Source organism: Sapajus apella, unplaced genomic scaffold (genome assembly GCF_009761245.1).
Source record: "Sapajus apella isolate SASKATOON/1434 unplaced genomic scaffold, GSC_monkey_1.0 scaffold51, whole genome shotgun sequence".
Lineage (NCBI taxonomy): Eukaryota > Metazoa > Chordata > Mammalia > Primates > Cebidae > Sapajus > Sapajus apella.
Window position 1 is genome coordinate 14404797 of NW_022436991.1, and position 11331 is coordinate 14416127.

The following is an 11331-nucleotide window of genomic DNA, read 5'->3' on the forward strand; positions in this document are numbered from 1 at the left end:
TGCCATGGCTTCAAGAAAATATATTCTGAAGCTTCTCAAGTCTCTCATTCTTGGCCCAAACTCACCTTCACTATATACACCAAGCTCTGTGTCATATGATGGGGGCTCCAGAAATAAGGCAGCACAATCACAGAGCTGCATGTCCACCTGCTTCCTGGACAACACTATGTGCATATCCCAAACGCAACTTTTCGTTCCCCACAAACCTGCTACCAATCCTCTTTCGTTCCTCACGCAAAAAACAGGCCAGAAATCCTGGCCTCTGCTGGCCTCATGTAGCCTCACCTGACCCAGCCTTCAGCCCACCCCACAGGTGTGGCCTCGCTATGCTCAACCATCTACTGTTCCTTCTACATGTGTCCCCCCACAACCTCTGACCTGCTCTCCTCCTCCCAATTTCAACTTGACCTTTCCACCACTAGACTAAAGGACGCCACATGCCTGTCCCTCAAAATTCCATTCAGTTGTCACCTCCTCCAGGAATTGCTGCACATAAAACATGACTCTATTATAGCTTTTAAAACACCTTTAACCGTTTACTTGTCTCTTCCCGCTCAAGAGTAAATTACCCAAGGGTGGGAACTGTGTTTTGTTCCTCTTTGTACCTACAGAACCAGGAACATAAGGTGATCATAAAGGCTTCTGAAAATATCTTTTTCTCAAATTTTTCATATTAAAACCTGGATAAATATTGAAAGCATTATGCTAAGTGAAAGAAGCCAAACACAAAAGATCACATACTGTATGCTTTCATTTTTATGAGAATTCCAAAAAAGGCAAATCCATAGAGACAGACTAAGTAGATTAGTGAATGCCAGGGACTGGGGGAGAGGAGAATGGAGGGTACTGCTAATGAGTACGAGGCTTCTTTTTAGAGTGATGACAATGTTCTGGAATTAGATAGTGGTGACGGCTGCACAACCTCAAGAATGCACTAAAAGCCAGTCAATACTGCATTTTAAAATGATGAATTTTATCTCAATTTTTTAAATATTTAATATACTGCTAGGCACAGTAGAACACAGAGTTATAAAACATGGTCCCTAACATTAGAAATTTAACATTTAGTTGGGGTGTCAAAAAATGTGCTTGAAGCCAGGCACAGTGGCTCATGCCTGTAGTTTCAGCACTTTCAGAAGCTAAAGCAGGAGATCACTTGCGCCTAAGAGTTAGAGATCAGCCTGGGCAATACAGGGAGACTCTGTGTCTACTAAAAATACAAAAATTAGCCAGGCACGGTGCCACATGCCTGTAGTCCCGGCTTCTTGGAAGGCTGAGGTGGAAGGATAGCTTAGGCCCCAAAATTTGAGGCTGCACTGAGCAGTGTTCACATCACTGCACTCTAGCCTGGGCAACAGAGAGAGATCCTAGCTCAAAAAAAAGGAAAAAGAAAAAAAAAGTGCTTTGAATGAATAAATACTCTGAAGGTTTAGGTTCACCCCTGGGGCTTTAGGGAAGGGTTGGGGTGGCAAATATCAAGATTTGGGGAAAAAAAAAAAAGGGTATCACTTCTCTGTCACCGAGGCTGGAGTGCAGCCTCAAACTCCTGAGCTCAAGCAATCCTCCTGCGTTAGCCTCCTGAGTAGCTGGGACTATAGGCTTGCATCTCACACCCACCTAACATTTTCCCCGCCCCGAGAAATGGAGGTCTCAATGTGTTGCACAGTCTGGTCTCAAACTCCTGGGCTCAAGTGATCCTCCTACCTCAGCCTCCTAAAGCACTGGGACTATAGGCATGAGCCACTGCACTAACCTAAGTTTACTTTTTAAATCAATGGTTCTTTCAGCCAATTTTAAGTGCCTACCACATGCCAAGCACTAAACTGGAGATACAAAAAAGAAAGTTCCTAGGCATATAAGAAGCCTGGATAGAGGAGTTAAGAGATAAAAACACTTCTTTTTACTACAAGATTCCCTCAACTAGCAAGCCGAAGCTCCCAGCACCCCCAGGGCCTCATGGCCAGGCACTGCATACATGCCTCCCTAGCAAATAGGTCTCACAGCAGCACAGAGACGCCACCCCAGATACTTCCCTCTCCTCCTACCTTCCTGTCTCGGGTTGTGGTTTGCTTTCTGTTTATTCTTACCCTTTACGCCTTGTCACAAGGCCCTCATCAAACAGAACAGACAAAATGCTACATACAACGACAACCTAGTGCACAAGGGGCTGGCTCCACAACCACATCTCACTTCCTAACCCAGAACGGGAAATGTTCACAGCCTCCTACTCCAACTTCTCCTGATCTTCAATTCAAATTATTTTAAACAAAGTGCTTGCCACCCACCTAACTTACCATGTAGCGATCGGCACTGTAAGCATACTCCTATGACCTGGACTCTACCTCACTGATCACAGTTACAGGGAGGACCAATTAGTGAAAGACTACAAGGAAAATAAGGTACAAATCTATTTTGAGGTCCTACTGTGTGCTAGACACTGGGCTATAGGTGTTGGGAATGCAGCTTCCCATTTTCATGCCATCTCAGAAGCAGCACAAACAACTGCCCAAAACTGCTGAGTGCCAAGGCCTGAACTCTGGGCGTCTGTGGGCAGGCCTCGATCTCTGGGCACTACCACGCTGCTCACCTGTCAGTAGCCCAAGCACTGTCTGCACCTGGTCCAGTAGCAGCTTCCGCAACTCCTCCTTCCGAGCCACACTGAGATCCTCACGAGGACAAGCCAGCTCTTCTGAAGTTGTCTTCAACATGATAAGCCCAAGGGGGGTTGTCACAGGGGACTGGATCAACTGCCAGGAAAAAGCACATTCTGAGCAGAGTGTTGGACTCATAAAGTACAAAGAGGACTCAGTAGCACTAAAGCTGTGAAGCATCTGTGTGTGTTTAATCTTATATGAACATAAATCAACACTTTAGAAACTTCACTTAGAGGATATTTAGGTAGCTTTTTAACCATTCAAAATACGTTCCATCATATTTTATGGACAAAATTCTAACACCATGAACTTAAAAACAGCTAGAAAACAATGCTCTTGACTGGGCGTGGTGGCTCATGACTGTAATCCCAGCACTTTGGAAGGCCGAGGTGGGCGGATCACGAGGGCAGATGTTTGAGACTAGCCTGGCCAACATGGTAAAACCCTATCTCTACTAAAAACACAAAAAAAATTAGCTGGGCGTGGTGGCACGCACCTGTAATCCCAGCTACTCAGGAGGCTGAGGCAAGAGGATCACTTGAACCCAGGAGGCAAAGGCTGCAGTGAGCCGAGATCGCACCAATGTATTCCAGCCTGGGCAACACAGCAAGACTTTGTCTCAAAAAAAAAAAAGGAAATACAGGGTACATTCCTTTACCTTACAAATGACTCTCCTTATCACAGAGCAAGGAAAAGCTCATCCCTAAAGAGCAGGACAAGTACACAATAATGGGAATTTAAGGTAAATTCAAGTGTCTTCAGAAGCAGCACTAGGTAACCCGCAGCAATGAATGATGTATCTAAAATGCTCTCAACAAATTCAGGTCTCTTGAGCACTAAAACTTTGTATATCCTCCACAATTTTTCTTTTCGTTTTCTACAAACTGCAACTATTTCTAACACTGACTTAAATTCAAAAAATGCACCGTAGGAGGGACAGGAAATTTCTTTACACAATGAAATAGAACTGATCCTCAGTGAGCACCTCTTTCATTTGAAGACCTTTGGCTTATCAGTCTATATTCTAAAAGATTCCCATTACTTCCTCCTATTCCTTTCTTTCTCCTCTACCTCCTTCGTCTCTATTTTCCCCTCCAGTCCTCATTCTTACTCTCTCAGCTAGAAATGATTCACAATGCCAAATATCCCATTTGGCAATATACACTCTCCTATAAATATGAAATGCTGTGATTCTCAGAAATAAAAATCCCCTACAATATGGAAAATCTATCTGCAAGCTCTCCTTTCTCTTACCATTTAGAGGAAGGGGAGAAGGTCAGGCAAGAAGCCAGATGAAAAAAGAAAGCTATTCTTTACTTGAAAAAGAGCGTGATAAAATGTGTTAATTTGTCTTCTCATTAGTTTTGCACCCAGAAAGCTTTTTATTAAAATGGTGTTTCCTTTACCATCTTCACATCTATAATTTAAGCTTGTAACATAGGTAATCTCTGCAATCTAACAGGCAATAAGCTGCCGTAGGTTGAAGAACAAGTTCAGGTTTCTAGTGTGAACTTCTGAAAAGGTTCCATATACAACCCAATAAAAGAAACAGCAATTCTCTCCTACGCTGCTTGCCCCTTAAGTATCTGGCGCCAGGCACAATGTGACCACAGGTTCTGCTCAGCAGTCTTCAGGAACTTAAAGAACAGGTTCTAGAACTGTTGGTGTCATGTGTGTGCTGGCGTATGTGCAGGCAGGTGGGAAGGAAAGGGGTCGGTTTCAATTTTGAGTACCTCTCCAGCAGCCTAGAAAGGGTATAACCAACCCACAGCACGGTAAGTATCTTCCTGGAAGCCCAAATCAACCCCTCTCTATCTGGTTATGGTGGTCACTACAATTATAACAAAAACTGCATAGCTACCACCCAACAAACTGTCAGAGTTCAAAAAAACAAAACCATGCACTCCAGAGTGCAAACACATCATGAGCCAAAAAAAAAAGAAAAAACCCTTTAGATGATTTACTCAAAGGATCATGTGATGGTGAAATTGATTCCAGAACCAGTCTGGAATTAGTTACCAATACCTGAAGAATAAGTTTACAGTTAGCCCTCCATATCCATGAGTTCTGTATCCAAGGGTTCACACAACCACAGATAGAACATAATCAGGAAAAAGAAGAAAGGACAGCTACATCTATACTAAATATAGACAGTTTTTTCTTGTCATTATTCCCTAAACAATTCCGTATAACAACTATTTACAGAGCATTTACATTGCATTAGGTATCAGAAGTAATCTAGAGACGGTTTAACCTATACAAAAGGATGTGACAGGTTACATGCAAACTATGCCTTTTTGTATCAGGAACTTTGGCATCCATGAATTTTGGTATCCAAGGGGTTCCTGGAACCAATCCCCCACAGATAAAAAGGGATGACTCCACTCTATTATCAGAAATGTCAGCAATTGAGCACTGATCATTCTTGACAAGGCTTATATGCCATTGTCTAGTCCACAAGAATAAATAAGAAGCAGGACATAACACAACTGGAAAGGGTTTCAAAGATCACTTAGTCTAACCCTCTCATTTTGCAAAGAAAGAAATAGAAGTTTATGTAAGTGGGAGGAGTTGCTAAAATCAAAGAGGTCTTCAGGCTAGGGGCAGCGGCTCCCACCTATAATCCTAGCACTTTGAGAGGCCAAGGCAGGAGGATCACTTGAGGCCAAAAGGTTAAGACCAGCTTGGACAACACAGTGAGACTCTATCTCTACATATTAAAAAAGAAAAGAAAAAGATGACTTTACACGAAGTTGGGTGCAGAACTCAAACCTGCTGCCTCACAGTCTGGCTCTTTCCACTCTATGGTGTTTCAAAGTCACGAAAGCTAAATGAAGTTAAAGGAGTCATTTCTGAAGGGGTTGGAAGGGGGAGGCAGTGGAGAACAGAGGACAACTAGCCTTTTTAAACCTCCAGGAACCCTTCACCTAAAAGCGCCCTTCCAAATCCTCATTTGTTACAAATAATTATGCTTCAAATGTAGCCAGGAAACAGTCTGTTCTTCTTCAAAGGGACCAATCCCAGTGGTGGAACTGTAGCTCCTCCACACCTGCTATCATCAAACCTGTGACTCTCTGTCTCAAGGTCCCTCGCTTCTTGTCACAGGACGTACCACTAACAAACCCAGGAAAAGATGCACTTAGACTCCCAACCCTCTTGGTGTTTCCTGTCTCCAGTGGGCTTCCCTAGCTCCCACTTAAGAGAACCATAGAGAGAGTGTCACCATAACCATCCTCAACTTGGAGTGAAGGCAAGTATATGGGACAGACAGCAGGAAAATGTCCCCCGCCTCGTGCCCCCAGGTCCAGGGCTACTGGCCTATTGCCATTCCTCAGGTTCTCTGCACTTGCTATTCTCTCTGCCCAAAATACTGTTCCCCTAGATACCTATGTTCATCCCATCACCCCTACTCAAGTTTCTGCTCAAATGTCTGTCCCAGAAAGGCCTTCTACCAGCATGCCATCTAAACACAACCCCCGCTAGTTTCTTTGCCCTTCCCTGGATTGAATTTTCATCATAATGCTTATAAATGCCTGCTTATTGTTTGTTGATGCCCCTGTCCCTGTCCTGAGATAGGAAACTCCAGGAAGGCAGTTTGGTGTTTGTTCATTACTATATCCCCTCAGGTACTTAGTGTTCAACAAACAGTTGACTACTTGAATAAAGGCATGAATCTCCTTTGCAGTAACAATCCCATAAATCTCTAGATAAATGAAGCACTATACAAAACAAAACTAAGTGCAGAATTTTTGTGCCCCTCTGAGTGACTATCTGAGAGACGCACTGTGGATACTGAATTCTTTTTTAATTGCTGCATCATTAAAATGGTTTATATGAAGAGCAGGCAGAACATTAGAAATGATATTTTTCTGGAAAATCCTACAGTGACTGAGACTACAACCAATTTTCAAAGAACTTTATTTCTATAAACTGTGTATAATACCCATTTCCTACATACCCAAGATGAGCTCAATAACATGAAAATGTTTCCAACTTCATCACAGGAAATGAGCAATAGCATCTCTCTCATAGCTTTTAGGTCCCAACTACTCCCTTCTGACTTCTAAATCCTGAACCCAGAACCACACTTCCTAATGTCTCACTAGTTATTACACAGAAGGAACACACAAATTTTAAATGCATTTTCTAACAAACTGAATTCACCATCTTCTGCCCAAACTCATTCCCCTTCTTTCAACCTTGGCCTGAAAAATCTGAGCCAGAAAACTAGAAGTCATTCTAGATTCCTCCCTTCTGTCCCCTCTCACCTAGGGTCACTGGCCTCCTGCCCCTGTCCCCTGGGTGCCTCACCTCCACCTACCAGGTCGTCTCCTTTTGGCTTAGATCCTCTTCATCCTGCCTCCTTCCTTCTCACCTCATCCCTCTGCATACCAGACCCCAGCTACTAGTCCTCATTCCATCATAAACATGTGGCCATGTTTTCTCCCTTCTCAAAACTTTTCATTAGCTCCCTAGGAAGGACTATGAATTGCACCATGGAACCCCCCAACTCTTCTTGGACTGGCCTCTGCCCATCAATCTAGCTGCTTGCTCTACTACTTCACCATCTCACATCTCAGCCCAACACCACCAGGTCTACACGCTATGCCACAACAGCATTCTGCATATACTTCCACAAAAATTACCATATTGTTGAATAATTACTGTTTGCACAGCTATTTCCCCCACTAAATACTGAAACTACTGAAGACCTTACCCTTGTACCCACAACATCTGATACAGCACCTAACAGGCTTTCAAATCCTGGCTGAACAGAATTGCACAAGAGGTTAACAAAGAGATTAGGTCTTCCCTCTACCCCCTGCCTGCTTTCTTCACCGCACAAAGATACAATATGCCTTAGAAATATGAAGTTAAATGAATGCAACAATCTGTCCTACAATAACCTCACTACTGCAGTTCCAAAATGCTAATCTTTAAAGTCCTCTTCAGGACAAGGAAATAAGCACTTTAACAAACAAACTATTTACAAGATAGTTTCCTTAGGTATATCCTTACCTGTAAAATGTTAGTAAAAAAGTCGTGGTAGAACATGGGCCAATCCTGACGTCCAATATCAACAATAACTTTGCAGAGCTTGTTCCGTATAAAGTAAGGTAAGGTTTTATGGTGAGCCAAAAGGAGTTTGGGCAGGCAGCTACGGATTTCCATCTTATCCTGAGATGGGACCCCAAGCCACATTTTATTGATCAGATTCTGAAAAACAAATATACATCTTTTAAGTTAGCAATCCATACACAAAAATAACTGGTTTTCATTCCAAAAGTAGTTATACCACTTCAATAAACAAGAATCCCTTTTTAAAGAAAGGTTTGGGGCAATTTAGCAATAAGAATAATAAAAGTATTCAAATCTTATGACACAACAATCCCATTCCTAAGAAGAACTGCCAAATAACAGAAACAAAAGGCTGTATGTGCAAACACTTTTTTACACCCCCGTCTCTAATGGCCACCAAAATATAATGGCAGAAACAACTTCAACGCTCAAAAACAGGAGAATGGCTTAGTGAATAAAGGTCATAACCACATATGAGGATATAAGATAAAGTTAAGTGGGGAAAAGCAGAATACAAAATGTATGGGCAATGTGATTATAGTTAGATTTTTTTAAAGGTGTGCACGGAAGACAAGGATTGGAAGAGCGGTGATACAAATAAAACGTTTTGTGGTTGCGGATGATGGTATTACACTTATCATCTCTCCTCCTAAAATGGTTTTCTTTAATTATCTTTCCCTTACCAATAATAATAGGCAGGGAATCGTTACTTATTACCACAAATGACCTACCTACTTAACCCTAAAGTCACCCATCCCTCTTACCTTTCTAGTGTGGAAGATGGAAGGTGCCCCAAACACCAGACCGCTACATAAAGAGAGTATGTGGGAACGACATCCCGGAGCTGAGCTACCCTCTCCCAGCACAGCACAACTCCAGCCTGGTGCTGATGATACCGCAACACAACTACAAAATCCTTTGCAGAAGAGTATAAAATTACTGACAACTTACCTCAAAAACTGTTAAACTGTACATCATTACATAGTCATTCCTAGTGCTGGAGAGAAAGTACAGGCAGAATCTCCAGGCTCCTATTTGCTGGGCAAAGTTATTAAGAAGCTCCTCTGGAAAAGTTAAATGGCAACAAAAGAAAACTATGAAAATACATGAAATTAAGACAAGGCTGGGCTCTCTTATTATTATTGAAACATGCCTCTCCGCATATAATGTAAATGATGTCAAAACCGGCGATTCTTCAAGATCAAATAAATCATACAATTTTTTTTGCATCTGAGGTGACCATGGACACTGACAATGTCTTCAGCCATCTAAAGCCAATAACCTTGCTATGGATATTTCTCTAGGCAGAGAAACTTTCACTGCTAAAGTTCTTATTTACGCTAAAGTGTGGCTGGAATGTTCAGAGTACCATTCCATGTTCTTAAAACTGCTAGCTAACTTACTTCCTCTGGATATGAGCTACATTCTAGCGCCTCACCATTCCTCTACAAATCTTCAGTGGAGTACATTGTTCACACACACAAAATGATGCCTAGAAAGGCAGAAAAAGAAAAGATTAAGACTAACCCTACAAAAATCAGAAAGGAAAAATACAAGAGAATTCAAAAAGGCTAATTCTTCATTTGGATTGGTTTTATTTTAAAACACTGCCACCAAAAAAGTGAATCAGCCTGTGGCAAGAGCAACGAAGACGAGTATTACAGGGAGCGGCCCTGTCCACACATCACGTTGGTTAGAATCGATTTTCCTCCTCCTTAGGCTGCTGACGGCATCAGCCAGAATCCACGAGGCAGCAAGCATTACGGGGCTACCATCATGTTTCTGGACATGCTGTCCCTTAGTCACCTTGACCTGCTGCACTGGTCAAGAAACATAATCCAAAAAGGGGGAAAAGTACAAAGGCCCACACCCTTGAGAGATTCTAGAAAGCCTCTGGAAAAGCAGAACACATAGCAGCTTGTTCTAATCCTCAAGTCATTGTTCTGCTAGTTCCCTACAACTTAAGCTAAATGCAATGAAGCAGTCTCATTTAAAAATCCATGAAAAGGCCAGGCACAGTGGCTCGCATTTGTAATCTCAGCACTTTGAGGGGCTGAGGCAGAAGGACTGCTTGAGGCCAGGAGTTCAAAGACCAGCCTAGGCAACATTGCAAGACCCTGTCTCTACAAAACAATGAAACACTTAACTAGACATGGAGGTACATGCCTGTAGTCCTAGTTACTCAGGAGGCTGAGGCAGGAGGAGACCTTGCTACGTTGCCCCGGCTGGTCTTTAACGCCTGGCCTCAAGTGATCCTCCTGTCTCAGCCACCTGAATAGCTAGGATTATAAGCGTGAGCCACTACAGCCAGATGGCTATTTAAAGGAAAAAAAAACCAACAAATCAAGAAAGTGTCAAAATGAACATGCTTTGGTGTGCCTGAGGCTTTAGCCCAGGAGGCCGAGGTTGCAATGAGCTATGATCATGTCACTACCCCCAGCCTGAGTGATAGAGCAAGACCCTATCTCTAAAAAAATATATATTAAAAAAAAGTAAAAAATAAAAATAAAATAAAATCTAAGCCTCTTAATTTTAGATCATTCCAAAGAGGGCTCGTGGGGCTGTGAAACCATGAGCTCTTAACACTATGACGAAAGACTAAAGTTCTCTATAGGATGCCATAGCACTCAAGGGTGCTGTTTTCGTAAGGAGATAGAAAAGGGGGGAAACTTTTTTTTATAGAGATGGAGTCTTGCTTTGTTACCCAGGCTGGTCTCAAACCCCTGGGCTCAAGTGATTCACCCGCCTTGACTTCCCAAAGTGCTGAGATTACAGGCATGGGCCACTATGCCCAGTCAAAAAACTTATTTGAATAAAAATAAAAGTTAATTAAAATTCTGTAAAAGGAAGCTAACAGCCTGCCCTAATAATTAGGCAAAGGTTTCTGTGAATCCCAAAGGTGAAGTCAAACCAGACTGGAATGGAGGAACTCTGGGCTCTGTTCTAGACAGAGTCTGACCCCAAGTGAGTCAATGCTCCTCCCTGATGCTTCTGTTTCCTCCACTCTATAGTGACCACACAGTCTCGAGGTTCCTGCTAACAGCTCTATCAATTTCTAGAGCACTGATTTACCTTTGCTAGAGGGTGGGTGGAGCCCCTTAAAAACGCTTCCTTTCTTTCTCTGCCAAACTAGGAAAAGCCTAAGTTTATCCTAAGACCGTAGAAAAGAAGCAATAAGTGGTCCAAGCCTACACACTCAAATAAAGCTACAATGACGAGGTACAAAGAGAACTGAACTAAGGCAAACCCACTATATGGAACCAAACCCCAGGATTCCCCCAGCCTGCACTCAAATTCGGCATCTGGAGCATTTGGCTACTTAAGTTTGTTTTAAGATCAGATTAGCATATGAACATGTCCAGAAGGTTTCACATTCAGTTCATGAACATAGAAGGTGAGCAGGCCGGGCGCGGTGGCTCACGCCTGTAATCCCAGTACTTTGGGAGGCCAAGGCGGGTGGATCACGAGGTCAAGAGATCGAGACCATCCTGGTCAACATGGTGAAACCCCGTCTCTACTAAAAATACAAAAAATCAGCTGGGCATGGTGGCACATGCCTGTAATCCCAGCTACTCAGGAGGCTGAGACGGAGTTTCGC

The 11331-nt window shown here is 42.8% G+C and overlaps 1 protein-coding gene and 1 non-coding gene across 3 annotated transcripts in view; one reads left to right on the plus strand and one right to left on the minus strand.

The window, feature by feature from the left end:
- XPO6 (exportin 6) overlaps positions 1 to 11331 on the minus strand; it is a 121485-nt gene that overhangs the window by 65665 nt on the left and 44489 nt on the right. For both annotated transcript variants that reach the window (XM_032243039.1, XM_032243037.1), the window contains exons 3-5: positions 8685 to 8797; positions 7674 to 7871; positions 2588 to 2747 (exon numbers count right to left, since the gene is read on the minus strand). In XM_032243039.1, coding sequence (XP_032098930.1) covers positions 2588 to 2747; positions 7674 to 7871; positions 8685 to 8797 — 471 coding nt within the window. The remainder of the gene's footprint in view (positions 1 to 2587; positions 2748 to 7673; positions 7872 to 8684; positions 8798 to 11331) is intronic.
- Positions 10268 to 10393, plus strand: LOC116526769. Its single transcript, XR_004258269.1, has one exon. It is a non-coding gene; the product is annotated as a small nucleolar RNA SNORA25 (small nucleolar RNA).